The 21,885-nt window shown below is 38.6% G+C and overlaps 3 protein-coding genes across 6 annotated transcripts; 2 read left to right on the plus strand and 1 right to left on the minus strand.

Moving 5' to 3' along the window:
- Positions 1-570: 570 nt before the first annotated feature.
- lsg1 (large 60S subunit nuclear export GTPase 1) lies at positions 571-14,980 on the plus strand. 2 transcript variants are annotated; one of them, XM_077716234.1, is made up of 15 exons: positions 571-713; positions 10,846-10,949; positions 11,369-11,495; positions 11,595-11,715; positions 11,793-11,879; positions 11,969-12,055; positions 12,142-12,202; positions 12,508-12,684; positions 12,768-13,148; positions 13,268-13,369; positions 13,456-13,599; positions 13,699-13,822; positions 13,928-14,007; positions 14,084-14,254; positions 14,343-14,980. In XM_077716234.1, exons 1-15 carry the CDS (start codon positions 701-703, stop codon positions 14,517-14,519), a joined length of 1,956 nt encoding a protein of 651 aa, XP_077572360.1. In that variant the 5' UTR covers positions 571-700; the 3' UTR covers positions 14,520-14,980. The 2 variants fall into 2 exon arrangements, with proteins under 2 accessions (XP_077572360.1, XP_077572361.1); XM_077716235.1 differs by lacking the exon at positions 571-713 and adding an exon at positions 10,544-10,769.
- On the minus strand, positions 8,011-10,019 carry fam43a (family with sequence similarity 43 member A). The gene is made up of 2 exons (XM_077716242.1): positions 9,941-10,019; positions 8,011-9,820 (listed from the first exon to the last, which is right to left on the minus strand). The coding sequence occupies exons 1-2, from the start codon at positions 9,985-9,987 to the stop codon at positions 8,779-8,781; spliced, it is 1,089 nt and encodes a 362-aa protein (XP_077572368.1). The 5' UTR covers positions 9,988-10,019; the 3' UTR covers positions 8,011-8,778.
- Positions 14,981-15,415: 435 nt separating the features above from the next.
- On the plus strand, positions 15,416-21,197 carry tmem44 (transmembrane protein 44). 3 transcript variants are annotated; one of them, XM_077716238.1, is made up of 10 exons: positions 15,416-15,680; positions 16,493-16,619; positions 16,693-16,783; positions 16,872-17,032; positions 17,304-17,390; positions 17,469-17,639; positions 17,762-17,887; positions 18,027-18,089; positions 18,216-18,287; positions 20,986-21,197. In XM_077716238.1, exons 1-10 carry the CDS (start codon positions 15,496-15,498, stop codon positions 21,166-21,168), a joined length of 1,266 nt encoding a protein of 421 aa, XP_077572364.1. In that variant the 5' UTR covers positions 15,416-15,495; the 3' UTR covers positions 21,169-21,197. The 3 variants fall into 3 exon arrangements, with proteins under 3 accessions (XP_077572364.1, XP_077572365.1, XP_077572362.1); XM_077716239.1 differs by lacking the exon at positions 20,986-21,197 and adding an exon at positions 20,257-20,559 and having other exon boundaries at positions 15,417-15,680; positions 18,216-18,347; XM_077716236.1 differs by having other exon boundaries at positions 15,421-15,680; positions 18,216-18,347.
- The last annotated feature ends 688 nt before the right edge of the window (positions 21,198-21,885 follow it).

A 21,885-nucleotide genomic window follows, 5' to 3' on the forward strand; every position in this document is an offset into this window, starting at 1 on the left:
ATGAAGCCTTTCGATAGTGCGCTGCTTATTTTTCGGAAAAGTGCAGACTTGCTGCAAAAATTTATGGTTCAAATGTAAATTCCAACTGGTTTGAAGTTTGTTTTTATTCTCCTACTTTGAGAGAAGTGAGTTACAAAAAAGAATGAAACACTCAACCGTTTGACAAGATAAGACAAAAATTTGATTATGTATCAAGATTATACAAGAATGCTTTGTATGTTGGTTCATTCTAAAATATGGCCGGAAAAATGTGATGTATAGCCACTTCTTAATGCAACAGTTGAAGGCCAAAGCCCATCATGAGCACATCTTATCAGAGCTTGCTGTACCTGAAAGGCTACATTGTTGTGTTATGTTCGACCCATGAGTGCACCTGGGAGGTTATTAGAGTCACACACCTGGCAATGGTATGAAATGTTATTGGAAGAAAAAAAACAGGACTGGAAATTGATGGTTGTTCAGGACATTGTACCATTTTGAACTCCTTTACATTTAGTTTTATATATTATTTGGTCCCTTCTGATTGCAAGTGTGTATGCATATCTCCAGGTGGAGGAAAGAGGGGGCAGGTTGCAGCATGAGACCGGAGAATAAAATGAAGGAAACGGGAAGGAAATGACGAAGGCTTTCCTCTGAAACCTCACAACTACCACTCTCCCTTTGTCATCCTGTGTGGAAACTTGGAGTCACACAAACACGCATGTGCATACAAGGTATGTTGTTGTTGTTGTGACTAGGATGAAAAGTGGTGGACCCAGACAAAACAGCATCACACACAATGTGTGTGTGTGTGTGTGTGTGTGTGGGGGGGGGGGTGATTTAACTGTAAAAACAAACATTGGCTATTTCATTTTTGTTAGTTAAACCAGAACATTTGAACACTTAACCTTTACAAAATTAATTCAAATAATAAGCACTGCAGGGTTAGGGTTTACAAACAAACTACTTCAACCTAAACAACGGGCATTGAACAATATAAAAAGCAATTTCCATTGTTTGTTTCCACCTGTGCAAGTTCAACATTGAAGTAATTATAATTCACCCGAAAGGAAGGGAGACAAAAACAAGTGAGGAATGTCAAAGGAGGGTCAAGGGCCACCATAAGAATGTCACTGGCATGTTTGTTATCGCATATTTGCACACAAGCTGCCATAAGTGTGGGGACGCATACTGACCCTTGGTAGGGTGAGGAAGGTTAGGATTCTTGTTGGTTGGACAATTTATTTCCCTTGAGGAATAATGAAAATGTGATTTCTATTTCCACCTATTCAGTTCAGGCATCGTGAAGCTTATGTTTACATTCTTGATTGCCAAAAACTACTACTACTACTGCAATTACTACTACAATTACTACTACTGCTGCAATTACTACTACAATTACTACTACTGCTGCAATTACTACTACAATTACTACTACTACTGTAATTACTACTACAATTACTACTACTACTGCAATAACTACTACTACTACTACTACTGCAATTACTACTACTACTACAATTACTACTACTACTACTAGTACTACTGCAGTTACTACTACTACTACTGCAATTACTACTACTGCAGCGGTAGTTGTAATTGGTACTTTACATGCTATTTTAAGATAGGCCATTCAATGAAAGTGCGCCTTACAGTGTGGAAAGTACGGTATACTTGGAAATGTGCCATACCAACCAGTGAGGCCAAGTTTGATGTGACCATACATGGTGATGATGATTTCACTCAACTCACAAACAAAATGACGTGACATAAAGTTGGGATGTGCCCTTTGTGATCAAAAACCCAAGTGTAGCACATGGCCCCACATTGTATGAGTACAAGCTGGCTCCACTCCAGGTGAGGGAGGCGGGCATAGCAACAGGCACAATCGCTTAGCATTTCCTGGACGGTGTTTGGCTCCCGAGAGCCGACAACACACTAATTCCATGGCGATGGCAACCAATTGCAGGGAGATTAGCATCGGGTGGTGAGATCGCTCCGTTGTCGATTGGCGCTCACGCCCTTCGTCTTAAGAAGCTTTCAGAGGCTTCTCAGAGATGAACGGCCATCTGGCTAAAGCCATTGGAGCCGCTCACACATGCTTTCAACGCTGAAGAAGTCAGTTGGGAGTTTGAAAAGGAACATAGGCTTTAATCTTTGGCATTACCTTCTACTCTCTTGAATGTGCCAAAACAGCTGGGTGAAAACAATTGCTTCAAGTTTACAAGATGTTTTTGCTTAAAGATTTTATCTTAAAATTAATTAGTGTTGAAATATACCTAAATTAAAGTGCAATTTTGGTTGGAACAAAAGCCAGATATGAACCATCCATTGAAATAATAACAGATATATGGATTGTTTATTATTATATTCAAATAGATTGTATTAATATGAGAAACATTTTACTAACAAAGGCAGAACATTACATGTATTGTTATAAATCATAAACAACTTTGGAATACATCCCTTACTTTTATAAGTACTACTTTAACCAGTATAACTACGAAAAAAAAATCAAAAAAATAAATGTATTATTATTTTTAGGAAATTCCATTTAAGCTATTTGATTATTTAAATATAACATTGGGAAATTTTGTACCTGGGTTGGCTAGAGCCAAATGGTGTGACTGAAAATATCCACTTAGCAGAAAGGCTCACAGTGATAGTGAATTGACAGCACTGTGTGTGGGATGGTACCCATCCGACAGTGACAGCACACTCATTGCATGGAAAAACATAATTGATTACCTTTGCCAATCTAATCGCTGGCACTCTCCAAGTGTGTCACTAAATGTGTCAGTGAGCTCAGACAGTTCCACTTTATTGATAATAAGCAAATGAGGATTAGTATCTTCTTCAGAAGGCATTGGACAAAGTGCATTGATGGTGTTTTACCTAGATAGTCTTTATGGAATCATCCTATCACCATTTAAGTAAAGATTAGCCACATTTTAGAGCAGTGTGGAACTTCTAAATGTCTCACACCTAAGGATAACACAGCATTTTCACAACTGATGTTTTTTGTAAATGAGATAGAAAACAAATCATTGTTATAATATGCTCGATCTGACTGAAACCCCACTGAGCACACAACCGCAAAGCATTGGCCAATGAGTATTTTGTTGTTGTCATTTAGTCCTTTGCAGACTTTAAAATGTAAAAAAGAAAGATGCTCATATTATACAAGATTATCTGTGCAACCATTTTAAGAAACTTTCTAATCCACTGTAGAAGTGTTGCCCCTGTCTTATTATTGCTGCACAGAAAAAAAAACTGTGACAGTCTGTCCTATGGGACAACATTGGCAAGCTTCTCATTGGACATTGTTTGTGGTTCCTGAATCTATTTGAAATGGGAAAATTACACATGAGGATTTCAACAGGACAAAAGTAGGCCACTCTTGCTGGTAACAAAGCTAATGCACAAACAGTCTACTTTCCCTCCATGCTGTCATTATAAATCAGCAAGCTGAAAATGTATACAAATAGCTATGCCATTAGACTGCTCAAAAGTTCTCCCTCATCTGCATCGCCCTAAGAAAGTGTCCGAGAGGTCACTCTGAGATTTTTCTCTTCTCTGTGCAAGGTTATTATTCCATTTCCTCCCTGTGAGCGGAAAGACCAAAATAACCCTGCTGAAATCTATGGCTCTCTGGGGGCAAATCTTTTGTGTTGCAGCAAGTGGAAAACAAGTGCACCACTCTCTGAATGGGACACTCTGAGATATGAAATTTCACAGCCGTATGGGGGTGAGTCTATGAACAAAAAGAAAACGTATTTGTCCTTGCACTCCATTAGGAGAGCCAATGATGACTGTGACACTTAGCAAGATGTTTCAAAGACACCATGTCCGGTCCTACCTAATGGTAAAGAAGTGCACTGTAACATTTGATCCACATCATTACACTATATTAGATGCAAGATGCATGGGATCATTACTTGGATCATTTTAGGTTTAGTATGTTTTTTTTTATTTTTCGGACCGTGGAACAAATGAGAAATTTAGTTTCAAAGTTCTGCTATACTTGGAAAAATCCTAGGAACAAAACACGTCCTGGAGTCAATTTGTTTCTTAAGTAGAGGTACAACTGTATATCCAACAAATAAGCTTTTCTGGGGACTACATGGAGCATTTTTCCAGCATCCTGCCATTGCTTTGACAACGAAACAATTCGTTTGAAGCAGCACAGTACAGTGAAACAAAATTTGCACAAACTTGCACCGACAGTGTCAGACCAAATCAAAAAGCCTACCCCTAGAATTGGTTTTGAAATCAAATTGGCAAGTAATTACTAGCTGTTGATGACATTGCCACTTGAGAACATCTAAAGAATGTTCCCAGGGTTTTATGTCATAATGTATCAACTATAGGCCTTATCCTATGCCTAATCTGGTCAGTGTAACCAGTCCGGGACACAGTCGGAGCTTCTTAGAACTCAACCATTCATACACTGTGAAGAGCGGAAGAACACTGTGTGGACTGTAAAGAGAAATGTATGCCTGACTGGAAGAGGAAGTGGAACACACTTTGCACCTGTTCCCATAGTGTGTCAATAACATTTTTGAACAATTGTACGTGGAAGTTTGTGGAAGCCCCTTTTCCTTTTAACACGAATGTGTCCCATTCAACAAATCAAGATCGGCAATGGCATGTATGAATGAGTTTGTCATTTTTTAAAATCCTGACTTCAACCATTTCAAAAGACTATGGAACAAATTCGTACTGACATTTTTTACCAATGTCATGCTGATCTTGAAAGAATGAGTTTATATTACATATAAGCGATTAGTCCAAAAAAAATGTCCTCTAAAAATGTAAATCCCTAAAAATATGAGGGGTTGCTGAGGAAAATCTACAGACTAATAGCACTCTAATTTATTGCATTCAAAGCATGTGCTGATAACTGTATTGTCTCCTCCCTGCAGTTACCAAAATGTGTAATGGACTCAAAACCTTGGTAATGAGGCTATTGTTATCTCAACAATTATTCCGAAGCAGATCCCAACTGAATCACTTCTCTAATTAAAGCTATAGTAAAGTATAATGACTGCTTTGGTAATCCACCAAGTATTGGTTAGGTTACAACTTTATTTCATCCCGTATTCGGGAAATTTCCTGGTCGCAGTAGCAAGACAGACATAAGACACACAAGACACTGCAGACCTAGGTAAAAAAAAAAAAGAATATAAAGAATATCTAAAGAACAGTATTCTCTCCAGGTGTCATTTTTTCAGCAATTCTTCGAGGTATATTCTGTACGATATTTTGCATCCACAATAAAAGTTCTAACAAACAATCTGTAGGATTCCTACCAGGGTGTATACCAAAGAGAAGCATAGCTGTCTCTATAATGAAATGTATCGTGTTAAGCTGTCTGCTGTCAGTGCTCTATATAAGAAGGAAATTCCTCTTCTAATTCTACCCTGTGACTCATTCAAATCACCTCCAGTGCCTTTAATTAACGTCTGCTGTTTAATTACATGCTGCGTCTTCATGAATAGCTGTGTCAAGCTCAGCACCCTCCAGGAGGTCTTCAGGGCAGCCACTATCCAACGTCTAATTATGTTCTCAGTTTGTGCATGATCTTGTCACGTCAACCTCTGGCACATTCCCTGCCTATTTTTTAGATTGCTCTCACTTGAACGCCTGTTACTATCTATATACAGCGTGACCCAAAAACAGACATTAAGTAAATGACACCCCTGTAAAACCGCCACTTGGAGCAGGTAAATTATCTGCCATCTTTGTAACCATGGTGAACTCAGGATGAAATTCACAGTATTCAAGGCATGTCAAAGGATTTTTTTTATTGTTAATATAATTACCTCTTTTAAAGGTTCCCTTGATATTGAACAATGTTTCATACGTAGCTTAGGATTCCGATCAGTACTACATGGCCACTCCAAAACATTGACTTTCTTATCTTGCAGCCACTTTTTAACCTTTTTTTGCAGTATACTTAGGGTCATTGTCCATTTCTGTCCAAGACAGAAGTTGCCAGGGTACAGACAGCAAGAAAAAAATAAATCCCACCAAAATTTAACATGATGACTTCAACGATTAGTCGACATCAAGTTACTTATCACATTTTAGTCGACACATTTTTTCAACCCTCGTTCATCTGTTAACAAACAATACAGATAATTACATGCCCATGTCCAACCTTATAAATCTAAATTGAAGGGCTCGTCATGTTCTGTCAGATGAGTGTTATTGTAGAAACGCTATTGAGAGCCGTAACACAACACAGCAACAGTCAGTGATTCATATTTGATTAACCCTCTTTCGTGCTGCCATGCTACATAGTGGGTTGAGCAAACACCTACATGATGTTTGACAAGCAAACATCAATGATCGCTTCTTATCAGTTAGGTAGCGTATGATTGTCACCTTTGGATGTTTAAAAAGCACTTGTCAATGTAAATCTCGATCCCAGCTTTAAACAGATATATTGTGGCAAAGCAAAGTCTGGGTGACTGTGTGAAAATGACTAATTCTGTCAGAGGCGTGACAGACGCTGCAATGAGAATGTAGGTCAGGGAGAAGGGAACTTACCTAGAAATGTACCGAGCTGCTTTAACGGCAGGAGATGAAAAGTGGCTTGTTTATTTTGATTGTGTGGGGTCACTGCCACAGGTCACTCACATGACAATGTGACCCCATCTTCAAAGATGCAACCATAGTCACATTGCACTGGAAAGGAAAAATATGTTCAGCAATGTCAAGCTTTTTGTGATAAGTATTCCAAAAATCAGAAGAAAAGGTATTTTGAGGCCATGCTAGGTAGCAAATTTTTATTCCTTGGTTTGTTTGTACGCTAAAACAGTGGCTAAAAAACTAAAAGTTTTAGGCAGTGGGATTGATTTAGCAGAGTGGTTCGCACATTGGCCTCACAGTTCTGAGATCGAGGGCTCGATACCAGATTTGGACCTTTTTGTGTGGACGTTGTATTATATCCCCAGGCTTACATGGGTTTTCTCCGGGTGCTCCGGTTTCCTCCAACATCCCAAAAACACCCAGAATAGGCTGGTTGAACACTCTAAATTGCCCCAAGGTATGAGTGTGAGCGTGAATGGTTGCCCATTTCCTTGTGTCCTGCAATTGGCTGGCCACCGATTCGAGGTTTGCCCTCACCTGGTCCCCATAGTTTGCTGGGATAGGCTCCAGCACCCCCTGCAACCCTTGTGAAGCTTTTCTGTTGTGTCATTGTACTGTTTCATCGCTGCATCTCTGTTCTGGGAGCTGTGCCACATGTATCAATACATCAATAGAGAGGGTGTTATGGTGGTTATATCATGGAGTCTAAGTTATAAAGGGCAACTGTTATAGTTAAATTTGTATTGATTCCTCTACTTGGAAAGCACATTTGAAAAAAAAATCCCATTTTTTTTTAATCCCAGGTCATGCTTTTATTACTTTTGCCATTTCTGATTTGTAGTCAAGTTTGACGCAAGAGAAATAGCTATTATTTGATATGTGCAATGTGGACAATAATGAACTGTGTGATGTCACATAATGCAATAATAAATGAACAAAGCATCCTATGAAATCAGTATTTCTGTGGCCTTGTTATTAATGGCCATGTGATGTTGAAATTGTCTGTGACCTGGCTCGTGTCTGCCCTGAGGCGCAAATAAATGTGACCTCAGTGGTCTTACTCAAATGTCTTGTCAGCAGCAGGCTACTCCCACTAAGGAAAACACATGTATCTATTCATTCATTTTCAACACCACTTATCCAGGTCAGGGTCACGTGGTGCTGGAGCCTATGCCAGCTGATTTAGGCGAAAGACGGACTACACCCCAGACTGGTTGGTGGCCAGTCAGTTTTAGGACGCACAGAGACAACAACCATTTGCACTCAATCAAACTACCCTGTCGGGGGACTTGTTCCAATCCCAAAGTCAGCTATTGCACCCCAAAGCAAATCATTTGCCTCCAGAATATTTTTTTTTCTTGATTAATTGGATCCCAACAAAATGTTTATGCATTTTTGACATAAACATTTCAAACAAAAGACAAAACTCATGAATTGACACATTGCCTTGACTTTTTTTTATTATCATCATCAATGGGTTCACAAATAACCCACATTTTTATATTATTTAGAAAATGTACATTTTTAGACTTCAAAACATCTCACCTTACATCTACATATTTTTTTCTTTTGCATAGCAAAAATATCACATTTATGTTTTGGACAACATAAAACAACATTCTGCACATGGTAGTCTCCATATGATACTTCAGTAAAGTCCACAACAGTGCAAAATAAAGAACAGAAGGGGTTGACATTTTTTTAGAAGGTTGGAATTAACTAAAAAGAGGTGTTCGGAATCTTTAAAAAATAAAATAGGGTTAGAAGCATGGAACAAATGCACTTGACATGACACAAATATGGCCCATCACTGAGAAAAACTAATCAGCGACCAGTATTTTTGGATTCTAGAGGGTTTTCAACAGCTGATGTTATTTTCTCCACTGAAAAAAAAGTTGCGTAAACAAGTCTTGAGGCAAATCCTCTTAATAAAAGAGACGGGAATTAGTCCTGCGTGCGCTTCCTTTGGCGCTCCAATCTTTGGCAGGTTAAATGCAGGCATCTCTTTATTTTTCATTTTTTCTGTGAATACAGTCCGAAAATAGCATTATCTCACAAACCGTGCAGATTTTTTTCGAACTGAAACTTATTATTTTAGAGGCACAATTAAAAAAAAAAATCTTCATGCTGTCAACAAGTGGGTAATGTCTAGGAGAAGACATGTTGGCTCAACAAATGAAAATGTCTTTAATGTGACGCTATTCACTGTACTTTGATGTGCTCGCAGCCGTTGGTGGGCACTTGGAGCTCATGACTGCTTTCTATGGACGATTCGCTCCCCGTGCTCTCCCCGGATAGTAGTCTTGTCACTTTGAGGTCAGCTTTCAGAGTCTGCAAGTCATTACCTATGCTCATCTCGCCCAAATCGTTAATAATCTGGGTGAGCTCCTGTTTGCCATTGACCACGCATTGTTCCGTGTCCAGAACGTCCTCGCATTCAAAGTGCATGGCCCGTTCCTCCTGCTCCTCCCCGAGCAAGTCTTCAGTGATGGAGCCCAGCTTTGGCGCGCTCCGGCTGCGCTCCACTGGCGGCTTGTAGTTGCACTGGCCATTCAGCAACTTCCTTATGGGTGCCAAAGGGATGCTTTGCTCCCCGATGAGCTGCTGCTGCTGGTGCCGAGCATCGTCCCTTCGCTTCAGGCGCTTGAACTCAGCCAAAGCTGTGGCCGAGGTCTGATAGAGCAACAGGGCCATGGCTTTTGCCTTCTCTGGCTTGGACACCAGCACCGCATGGCAGCGCAGCATGACCGCCTTGTGCTTCATCTCGTGCCGGTAAATCCAGGCGAAGACCTTGGGCAGCCTGGGGTCCGCCACGCAGTAGGTTATCCGGTGCAGCAGGTACAGGTGTCCCGGCCTCCTGGCCTTGTCGTCCACGTGCACCATACGGATCCCCTGCGAGCTGATGGTGAGCCGCATCTTGGTGCCGTTCTTGCCCATGTCGCTCTTGCCCCAAATCTTGCTCACCGCCACATCGGTGCAGCCTTCCCCTTTGGACTGGATGGTGGTGGCGTTGCCCAGGTAGAGCACGGTGTAAGTGGGGTCATCGCTGGTGATCTTGATCTTTTTCCTCTTGGACTTGAACATGTTTCCCACCCGGTTGAGTGCACTCTCAGGGCAAGATTTGGCGAAGGAGGTAAGCGTCGAGTAGTTGAGACTCACCGCATAGCCCTTCGGCTTGGACTGCTTGTCTTCCTCGATCAGGTCGAACTTATTTTTCTTCCAAGGCAGCATTTCGAGACCTTGGCTGAGAGAGAAGGGCAAAATGAACTTTTTTTTATTGGAGCACTACTCAAGTCTACTAGATGTCTAAATGCTTTCTAATCCTAGTCAAGTCATGTGTGAACTACTCTACAAGACATCGTACTTCATGTGTCCATCCTCTATAGTGGTCCATCGCAGTAGGCTTTGCATGGAGTTCTCAACTGGAGAGGAGCTGACCAGGATTCAGGGTATATATAGTGGCACAAACCATTTCGAAATTCGAGGGGGGACCGCACCAACTGAGAGTGTGACGTATGAGTGAAACGCCCAACAGTCTCACAAAAGGAATCGTGCATTACTCATTGTGTATTTATGACGCCACCTTCTGGACACTACAATGCTGCATTTCAACTCAAGTTTTCTGGCACAGTAGGTTTATACATTCAATGAAATGCCAATCTGCTTAAACACGTATAATGCTAAATGTGAGTGTTTTTAATGCTGATTTTTAATTTGTCATATGGATGATTAGTCTATACTCTCATTTGTATATTAATGACAATAAAAGCAATCGATTCAATATACAATATTACTTTAGTGCATTTTTTCATCTTAAATTTACTTTTATTTGCAAATTGAATTTTTATTTGCAAATCATGTAGTATACCATCTGTATTCTGTCATTGTAGGTGACGTGGAACAAATTATAATCGTGTCGTTTCTTTTCCTGACATATTTGATCGTTGGACACACATTTGGAACGTTCCATAACCATGTAACGAGGGTTTCCTATAAAATTTAATTATCCATCTGTCATCTTTTAATATGCACTTCACGGGGAAGCTTTAAATCTCATTATACCTGTTAAATGACAATAAAAGCATTCAATTCAATACACAACGTCGATTAGGTAACAATTATCCCTTTGGCAAAATAGTACATTCCATTTCCGTTTTCTTTTCACAACAACCCAGGGCACATGTAACAAGCTGGTGACTTCTTGCATATTTTCTACATTTTTAATCAGATCAATACATTTTTTTTGGTGCTGAAGTAACTCTGTAATAGGCGCTATGGGGAAGAAGAATACTGGAGGAGGACCAAGTCTCGGAAGAGCTCTGATAAAGGAAAGACTTCACAAAAGTCGAGGCAACAAGAAGGCAGACACATGGGTATGTACGCCCCATCATTTACACTCGTGTTTAATCAGTGGTGTTTAAGCAATTCAACTATTTCCAAAGCATTATATAACAATATTATTACACTTGAAATTTCAGTGTATGGCTGCGAAAGATCTCCAATTCTTTTCAGTTCATCCCATTGTTTTTGTCAGTAAAGAGTCCATATAACAATTGCTGATTGACGTTTGTTATCTTGTATTAAATACGTTTTAGATCACCGATATGGTTTCCAAACGACTCTTAATTGTTTATGATGTTATTTGCAGTCTATAATGGTTTAAAAAGTGCAAGCATAAATGTGCACAAATGCAAAAGGATCATTCTGAATGTCTAAAACAATAAATTAAGGATAGAAATGACTTTCATGCACTAGTTGTGTTTGCTGATATGTATTTTATTTTATTTTTTAGCTTCACACGAGTGAGCTGAATGATGGTTATGACTGGGGAAGGTTGAACCTGCAGTCAGTGACTGAACAGAGTTCCATGGATGACTTTTTGGCAACTGCAGAATTAGCAGGAACAGAGTTTGTAGCTGGTAAGTGTAATGCAATAGAACAAACAAACAAATAAGCTTTCATTATGTTGATGGGCAATATTCTAAATCCAAGATAACGTTCCATTGTGTTTATTTCAGAAAAACTCAACATCAAGTTTGTACCAGCAGACGCTAGAGCAGGTTTATTGACAGCTGAGGAAAAAAAGAGGCTGAAGAACCTTCAAGAAGACAACAAGCACTTCCTCAGAATTCCTCGACGGTAACTTCAACCCACCTGCAAAAAAAATAAAATTAACATTTACCAATTTTATTAATTCTATTTTTTATTTTTTAAAGTCCCAAATGGGATGAAAGCACCAGTCCAGAAGCTCTAAAGCTGGCAGAAAAGGACAGCTTCTTGGAATGGAGGAGAATTCTTGCACAGTGAGTATTGTTCTGATTAAAATGTACATACTTTTAAAATTTTGGCACTAACCAATGTATTATGAATGTAAATGTAATTGCCCGCAAAGGTTGGAAGAGGAACAAAAGTTAATCCTGACTCCATTTGAGAAGAATCTGGAGTTCTGGAGACAGCTGTGGAGAGTCATTGAGAGAAGGTTACATTTTTTTAAAATCAATAAATAAAAATAAATTGAAGTGAAAGGGCTTAAAAAATTAAAAATCCTCATTTGTGTTCCAACAGTGATGTTGTTGTGCAGATCGTGGATGCTAGAAATCCATCATTGTTCAGATGTCCTGACCTGGTGAGAATTTACAATAATTTCTTCACTAAAGAATGCATTTGACTAAAACTGGACAGCCTAAATTACCTCAAATTTAACAAAAAATCCATATATATACTGCACCAGACTCTGAGGCACATGCTTTCAAGTCTTAATATTATATATTTACGGAGAGATATGTAACACAAACATTTAGTTGATCAAGAATAGAACTCATGGCCAAATTAATATCAACATGCATAGTTTATGTGTGTGTGTATATATATATATATATGTATATTATATTATTTGTCAATAATTTCATTGCTCTATTTGTGTGCTGAAAGGAGCTGTATGTAAAAGAGGTGTCAGAGAACAAGGTGAACATGCTGCTCGTGAACAAAGCAGATTTGCTGACAAGGGAACAACGGCAAGCCTGGGCTTCTCACTTTGAGAAAGAAGGCCTAAGAGCAGTTTTTTGGTCTGCCTTGGCTGAAAGCGAGAGGTTGGATGCAGAAGAAAAGGTAAGCGGGGATGTAAGAAAGGAACACAATAAAGTATTGTATCATGCTGGCATGTACTGAGAGGTGGCTGTCCAACTATGAAGGGCACTGAGCTGGCAGGAACTGGAGAGAGTGACCAAGAAGATGGAATACAGCCCGACAATGAAAATTGGAGATTGACGGAGGGTCACAGCAACCTTGAAGAGGCAGATAACAGAGTAAAGTACACAGTCGAGGAGGAGGAGGAGGATGACGAAGACGATGAGGACGATGATGACGAGGACGATGAGGACGATGATGACGAGGATGAGTGGCTAACAGCCCCTGAAGATGAGGGACAGGAAGAGGAGGATATTGTTAGCAAATCCAATGAGGCCCCGTTCCGTAATTCCACTCGCCTTTTGCACAAGGATGAGTTGTTGGAGGTGTTCAAGATGGTTCACAATGGGCCCAGATGTAAAGACGGAGAACTGACAGTCGGACTGGTGGGTCAACCCTTTTTTCCATGGATTGTCTTGAGGATTGTAATGGGGTCAGAGTGAACTAGAGCAAAACAGCACATGTAGCTGAAATGAGTCATTTTTCCCAATTTTTATTTCAACAGGTTGGTTATCCTAACGTGGGGAAGAGTTCGACTATTAATACAATTTTAAGAAACAAAAAAGTGTCCGTTTCTGCAACTCCTGGGCACACGAAGCACTTTCAGGTACAAGCCTCAACTAAGCCTTCAATAATGACCATGCAAAACAATTTAAAATGGTATTATTGTGAGTGTTGTGTCATGTTTCACAGACTTTGTACGTAGAGCCAGGACTGTGCCTGTGTGACTGTCCTGGTCTAGTTATGCCATCCTTTGTCTCCACCAAAGCTGATATGATCTGCAGTGGGATCTTACCAATTGACCAGATGAGAGACCACGTACCAGCTGCCTCCCTCATATCCTTAACGCTACCACACTCTTTTACCTATACAGTCACTCTAATTTCACATAGCCTCCTTCTGAAAGCAAGGTTATTAACTTAACAGTGGTGCTAAGTATGCCAAACAATCCCTCGGCATGTGCTGGAAGGAACGTATGGTATTAACATTATCAGGCCACGAGAGGACGAAGACCCCGACAGACACCCCACCTCAGAGGAGATGCTCATGGCTTACGGATGTAAGTACAAGATTCACTGCAGCGGGTTATTTGGCATTGGTCAAACTTGGATGGCCTTATTTTGAACCTGTCTTGTGACTTCTCATATATTTTTTTTCCTTTTAGACATGAGAGGCTTTATGACATCTCACGGACAGCCTGATCAGCCCAGATCTGCTCGCTATATCTTGAAGGATTATGTTAATGTGAGTCAAGATTAAAGATACGAAGGAAGCCAATTTTTAATTGCTACAAATGTTCCTATTGTTACCTATTTTACAGGGAAAACTTTTGTACTGCCACCCCCCTCCTTCCATAAAAGCTGAGGACTTTCAACCACAGCACAACAAATTCCAAAGAAACGAGTTGGAAAACGGTGACCTCACTTCAACACGTACCAAGGGAAAGGTCAAGAGGATCGAAAATACTGTAGACAAAAACTTCTTTCATGCGGTAAATCACATTAGCCACATTATTTTATTTAGCCAGTTTAATAGATTTACTTTGAGTTAATATAATGGGTTCTGTGTGGCTACTTTAGGAGAATGTGCGAGCCCTTTCCAAAGGAGTCCAAGGTGTCATGGGCTACAAACCTGGAAGTGGAATCGTGGCTCCTGGAATAACTGCACCAGAGATGGTGGGAAAACCCTGGAAGAAACACGGCAATAGAAACAAGAAAGAGAAAATGCGTCGGCTTTACAAGCATCTCGATGCTTGATATTTAAAATTAATCTCAAGGAGAATCATAGTATTACTACGATGAGTTGGTGATGATGTCTTTGAATGCCAACTAATGGCTTAGTTGTCAATTTGTGGAAAACATTCCATCTACTGAACCATTGATTACAAATCAGATCACTGTGATCATGACAAATCATAAAGTTTAACACTTTATTGCGACCCTTGTAAGGATAAGCAGTACGGAAAATGAATGACTAAACAATTAACAAGAGGCAACCCTCTCCATTCAACCAGCGAATCAACTCATGAAGACAGAAGAGCTTTACAGCTAGGAATTATATGTAATGGAATGAAGAAAAATATGAAATTGTCATCATGTTTTGAGTTCATATACAGTAATTGAGTTTTAGATCTTCATGACTCACATTATAATAAACTGGCATACATTATATGTTGAAGGCCATCCACACAGGAGTAATAAATTATGCAAAAAAAGGACAGTCAACCTTTGTGAAATAAGCAGACTCGGGTAAATTGTAAAATTCATGGCTACATGGGAACAAGTTTAAATTTTTAGTCACTCGATTGTCATGCCAATTATCATGGTCACCAAGACTAATTTATAATAAATATAATTTATGCATATTATTAGATGCATCATTCATCTAAAATACAAAACATGATTTATATCTAAAACATTTCTATTTACATCCTACCACAATGGGGTTGGGAAACTTTGACAGAGATAGAAACATTTAATATTTTTAAGTGTTATTTCTTGAGAATAACATACTCATAATTTATAAGTCAAAACACATGAAAGTGCTTTTTGTTGTTGCACCCATCAAAACAGCCACATATGGCTCACAAGCCATAGGTTCCCTACACCTGACCTATCAAATACCTGTTTAAGCCCCACCCCTAAATAAATATTCTTGCCATGATTGTATTGGTCAGTTTTTTACCTGTGCTAGGCCCTTTAATGCCAAGAGCTCAGTAGAGTAGGCTTCAACATGGCCACAATGACCCGGGAGAAAGATTGGGACAACAAAAACCAGGATTCCTTTCCCTTGCCTCTCCTAAAGTTTTGCATCACTTCTGCTTCTTCTTGTTTTACAATTGGTGACCCAGGATTCAATTGTTCTTCCTTTAGGCTAGTGTCCTTATCTTCTCTACTTCTTCTGCTCTCAAGTTTTCTGTAAGTAACTTTTGCTCTTATTGAAATTTAACAGCATTGGTTTTGCTATTAGTATTAAATATATGTACATGTGTCAAGATGGATCCATTTATTTAAATCTATTAAATTACTAAATTATTTGCCAGGTGCTGATTAAATAGCATGATTATCAAACAGGTGACTATATTAAATATACTTGCATGCTAAAACATGTATCTTAAATATTTCAGCTGTCCTTAAAGTTTGGTGTCAATTACTGCAGATAAAAAAAGGGGGAAAATCCTTTAAAATTTACATTAATTGGATGAATGTCCATTTTCTTTTGTAAATTACTGCAATCTACTATGTTCTCTGCCTTTTTTGATGTTACATAGGGTGATGTTACATATTTTGCAGGCTTTAAAAAAATGAATGTGCCAATCAGAATGCAGTGTTTAAAAAGGAAAAAATATATACTATAGTATATATTTTATAAGTGCCCAACATGGCCACCATTGTCAGTACAGACAACTTCACACCAATATAATAATTCCAAACTCCAAAAATCCAATTGGGCACTGCTCCATATTGTTAGGAAGTATTCTCTTAATCAGGTTGATGTCTTTGTGGGTGATATTGACATTCAGCATTTGAAAACATAACAAAAAACTTTTTGTTTTGTATTGCAAACAATTCTGTTATACACTTGTGTTTGCATGCTGGTTTAAATGCATGAATTTAGACCACAATACTTATTGGTGACAAATATTTGTATAATTTTAATTGACCCAAAACAGGAAATGTTTAGTTTGGTGCTCCTTGTAACTTTATTTTTCTTTCATTAATCTTTCAAGTCTCCTGTATAAAAGGTTCAATCATCGTGGAGGACATCCAGGACACATTGTGTCTTCCCTCTACTGTTTCCTTGGTAACGTGTGTGGGTTAACAGGCGCTGTTTTGTCCAGACAGTTACACATTCAAGTAAGTGTAGACAATCAATGTATAGTTGAATGCCAATGACTCATTTTAGGTAATAAATGTTGTTTTTCTTTAGGTTTTAATGGGTCTTCTCTCTGCTGTTCTGGATTTGGTAAATGTTATAGCCTGCTTTATTCCATTGTGCTTTTTCAAGAATTGGCAAACAGGTAAATTTAACACAAGGGTCTGCAGTCAAAAGGGCCCAAAAATGTCATTCTATTTAATAGTAAGGAGGCCCTAATATGTTTTAATTAGAGAGAAGACTAAGAACAATCAGGAGGTGCAGGAGATCTCATCTTCTTACTGTTTGTTTACTGACTGCACTTTCGGGAGGTTTCTTGAAGTCAAGCATCCTCCACAGCCTAACAACAGACAAGCTCACTCTGAGGAGGAGACTGCTTTCTGTTACCCTGCAAGTAAGTATGAGCACTATGGCTAATATGACTTTTTATAGCAAAATAATTGTTTTTATATTCAATGAGTAAATTAATGACCTAGTTAGATATTTATTTGAAGATGCATTTATTTCATTCTGTCCCATTTGACACAATAGAAATCAAAGAAGGATTTTATATAGTATAATGAAATATATAAGGTATTTAATGAATAAATAAGTGATTGGTAAATGATGTGCTGTATTGTTGCTCCATTTTTTATTTTCTTTTAAACATGTGGATGCTGTACTAGGATAACACTGAAATCCTGGGTTACATCATTGGACTGCTGTCTTTTGTCATCAACTTGACCTCAAAGTTCCCCACACTTGGCAGAGTTGTAAGAGATTCTCAAACCCTGTTTTCACACAACAAGTATATTTAGCTAAACTAGCTTTTCTTGTCTCCTCCGATACAGCTCAAAGGGAAGGAACTGTCTCGAGTTCACATTTTCTCTGGACTTCTATGCTCACTATCTGGTGCCCTTTATGCTGCCGCCTTAATTCAGCTCGACACTGGAGTCAGCTTCCTCCTCAGTGTTATGCCTTGGTTGCTGTGTGCAATCTGCGGTGCATCTCTGGATTTTTTCGTATCCATTTAATCCTGAAACGATAACAATACAAATCAACATTAAATGAAGCATGCAGGAATATATAATATGTTTATATCACCACCCTGTTATAGTTTTCTGACCTTTGATGTGTGTGTCAGATTGTAATCCTCTACTGGTGTCACATGGAAACCAGACAAAAGCCTATGAGCTTTTCTCCAGAAATGGAAAGCCTCCTAGGTGACTCATCCAAAGACAAAGTTGCCGTACAACACGATGGAAAACAGGTATGTCATTTCTTACATTGAATTTAGATGCGATGATGTTGAAACTTTTTTTGTAATTAAAAAGAAATCTACATTGACATTAATGCTAGTGTTACTTTTTAGTATGATGTCCATCATGCTTTCCCCCTTTTTTTCAAAGGGGAAAAAATTCAATTTGGAGATGGGTCATTATATGGACGTCAGTAAAGATGCCACAATGGAAGTAAGCAATTTTGTACTGTGCATGGAAAACATTTTCTAGAGATAAAAATTCAAAAATGTAAAATTCATAGCTGCTCATAAGAAATCTCAGTGTCTCAGACAGATGTATGTCACCCATTGTTGACAGAGGGACCCCAGAGAGGCGACAATGTCTGGGAAAGCAGTGGACAACAAGGTTCTGAACAGGACAGTTCCAATGGTACGAGTTGATGGTTGTGATGCATCATGTGACTCTTCAATTGTCAGTTCTGATCTAGAGGTGGGTAGGACTAATTTAAGTACAGGCATTATTTCCTTGGGTAATCAACACTAACATTTCACAGAATGGGCAGTGCATTTAATTAAATAATATTGTAGCCTGAAGTGACTGAGTACCACTCAGCGATTGCCACTAGATGGAGCTTGACTCTAAAGGTTTCCATGAATACCAGTTTTTTTTTTTTGTTCATGATATCTGTTGATGATATGTACACTATTATTATAACGTTTTGGGTGTATCCAGAGTTCACAACCTCCTGAATGCCATTCAATGCTCCCATTCGTCTCATAATTCTACTGAAGAATGCAGAAATTTGGGCACCCTCACATACTCAAATACTGCAAACTTTGAGTTGGCATTTAAATATAGTTACAGAGTCCATCCAAGCCCTTTTAACAAGATGTTCTTGGACTTATTCTGCATGGTAGTGCAAGCTTTGCAATGTTTTAAGTAACATTCGTACTTTCACATGGCCATTGGGGAAGTGATGAACATAGTCATTAGAGGCCTCTCTTCAAGACAACAGTCAGCAAGTTTGATTAGATGCCAGAGTTCAAATCCAAACTTCACAAACCTGGAGAGGATTGTTTTTATATAGTCAATGATATATGATATGATTTAACCACAAAAATTCACATTTCATATCATTGACGGACAGTGTGTCTGTCATTCATGCATTTCCTGGACCACTTATTCTCACAAGGGTCGTGGGGGGTGCTGGAGCCTATCCCAGCTGACTTTGGACACCCTAAAATAGTGGCCAGCCCATCTCAGGAAAGTGTCATAATTTGTTAAAAGAAGAAGTGTTCAAATTTACAGGTCAGCAGGAAAATTAAATAGAAATGAATAGATCCTTCTTTTGCACAAATGACAGCCGCTAAACATTTTCAAAATTACTCACCCATACAAAGCATGTGTTTTTTTAAATGCCTTGAGTAGTTGAGCAATGCAAAATGACAGTGGCTACAGAAAATATGTTGTGTTTGGAAGCTGCTCTGTTGGTCACTTTGAATGGAGTTGGCATGCTTTGCCTCTGTTTATCTAAGATCTTTCTTGTTCTGCCTCTCTCTCTCTCTCTCTCCCTCTCCTTAAAACTGGAGCTAGAATTCTCCCTGTTTCCTCACTATAGTTGTTAAGGTGAAATCTGAAAGCCCACAAACCACAAGGTTGAACAACCATTTTCGTTGAGGTCATATGGGAGTGTCTTTGAGACTCCAGTGAGGCCACTCATGAATATAAAATAATACCCAGTCGCAATATTGAATTTAGCTTGGCAAGTAGGCTATGAGCAGTGAGCTTAACAACAAAAACATTTAAATTTAGTGCTGACGGTATTCAAATATAGAAACAAGGGTGCACAAATATTTGGGCATAGCTTTTTTTGTTTAAATAATCATTACAAACTTGCTGTAATACTTAAAATGTTCTTTTCCAAACTCAAATATGATTCTGTAATATATTTCACTGAAATTGCAGATCCATGATACCAAACCATTTCATAGTATGACCTAGATTTAATTAAATTAAATTATTTAATCAACTCTCAATTGATTTCATTTCTCTTATGTCACTATGTACATAAAAATTCAAGTGTGTTTATGATTGCTTTAAACAACAACTCAGCCTGTCATATAAAGTCAATGACTTAACCCAGAACTGAACTCTGCTCCCCGACAGCTCTCAATTGTGTTTTGTTATTATTTGTGTCAACCGGTGTTGTGATGTGGTTCTCTGGTCGAATTAACAACTACTATTTAGGAAAAAAAAAAAAGCTTATTTATCAGAGAGTCCCTGTACATGAGCTGGATGTTGGCCTAAGTGAAAGGCATTCAAATCAATGTTTGTGTGGATGACTGTGTTCCATTTTGTAACTAATCAACTACTATCTCTGACTCACCTCTGTCAGTAGATTAGGTGGAGAGAATGGCCTACTATTGTGCAGAGTACGGTTTGTCAGTCATGATGAAACAGGGTTGGATTAAGGCCGGGAAATGTTTTCTGCACTGCCCAATTGTTCTCTCGTGAAGGTTAGTTGATTGAAGAGCGAAGCTGGGCAGGGCACGTCTGCATAGGATGATTATATCCTCTTTCTATAGAGGACCTCCAATCGGTGATATTTCAAACCCTCCCAAGGCTAAGGACTCATTAGTGTTATGTTTCAAAACAGTTCCTGTACTTTTTATAGTATTTTATAGCATCTTTAAGCACCAAGCTGATGACTAGAAAAGTCATTGTAAATACATGTGCTTGTATTTTTTTTTTTTTTTTTAATAATGATGCTGTTATGTCTATTTTTCTGGGGGGGAAACATTTTTTTATAGTGTTTTAAGATCGGCATTTAATTAACTATGACTAAATTTCATCTTCTTATAAGATTAGATTGTGTTACATTGTATCTTCTGATAAAAAAATGCTCTAAAGATATCACCTCCCCCAAGGTCAAAGGTGTCAAATTATCTTAATGATTAGGAGTTTTTGTTGTGACCGGGAGGGATGAAAATATATGTACCAACAATACTGCTTCCTAACAAGCAAATGAACAAAACCAAGTAACGTGACCTTGGCGGAGTGTTTGTTGAATTTCTGTGCGATTGTGCTTATTCTCCATGATTTTGTGCGGAACTTTCCTTGTTTTTAGTGGGATTTTGAAGCAGGAAATGTGCAGTGGACTGAAGCAAAATCAAAACCCAAGGATGGAAAGGCTTTCCCCTTGCAAGAGTGGCCAAGCAACCCCAAACCATTCGATAAGGGCACCTATGCCACATGCGTACTCCCTCAGAATGGTTTGTCCTGTAACGAGGCTGTTAGCCAATTCAAATAATAAAAAAAATGTCACTACTATGCAACTAATTTGATGACACTATAATTTGGTGTTTTCATTTGCGAAGGAGTTGAAAAAAAGATGCATTAAAAGCATACCTGTCAACTGGTACGTTCTCGCCGTAATTGGTACAACTGAAAGCCCATTTTTATATTGGTACGCTGTACACATGAAAATGGTACGCTAAACGGTGATTTTGAGAAAAAAAAATAAATTAAGGCACTTTCTAGCCATTTTTCACCATCCGCCATTGTTTCTTCCCGGAAACGCATGTCTGCCAAGTGATATATCATATATCACTTGAAACGAAAATGAAACGAAATGTTTATCATGATCTTTTTTTTTTAGCCAATCAGAGGCGCCGGTACATATAATATGTACCGGCGCCTCTGATTGGCTAAAAAAAAAAGATCATGATAAACATTTCGTTTCATTTTGGAACTTTGAAAGCAATAAACACATAAACATACATTTTCTACTTGTTGTTCGTGATTTTTTACAAAAAAGTAAAGTGGTAAGATTTTCCATGTATTTATACATATATGTAAGGGCGAAAACAAAATTTGGTAAGATCACAAATGGTTCGAGGTTGACAGGTATGTAAAAGGATAACCCTACTCACAGAGATCTTTTTAAAGGTTCTAAAATCCCCTTGCTGCATTTAGAGGTTATTTGGTCACATCCTGCATTTGGCAATGCACTGTTGGCTCCTTTATT

The sequence above is a fragment of the Stigmatopora nigra genome, chromosome 5 (genome assembly GCF_051989575.1).
Source record: "Stigmatopora nigra isolate UIUO_SnigA chromosome 5, RoL_Snig_1.1, whole genome shotgun sequence".
Classification (NCBI taxonomy): Eukaryota; Metazoa; Chordata; class Actinopteri; order Syngnathiformes; family Syngnathidae; genus Stigmatopora; species Stigmatopora nigra.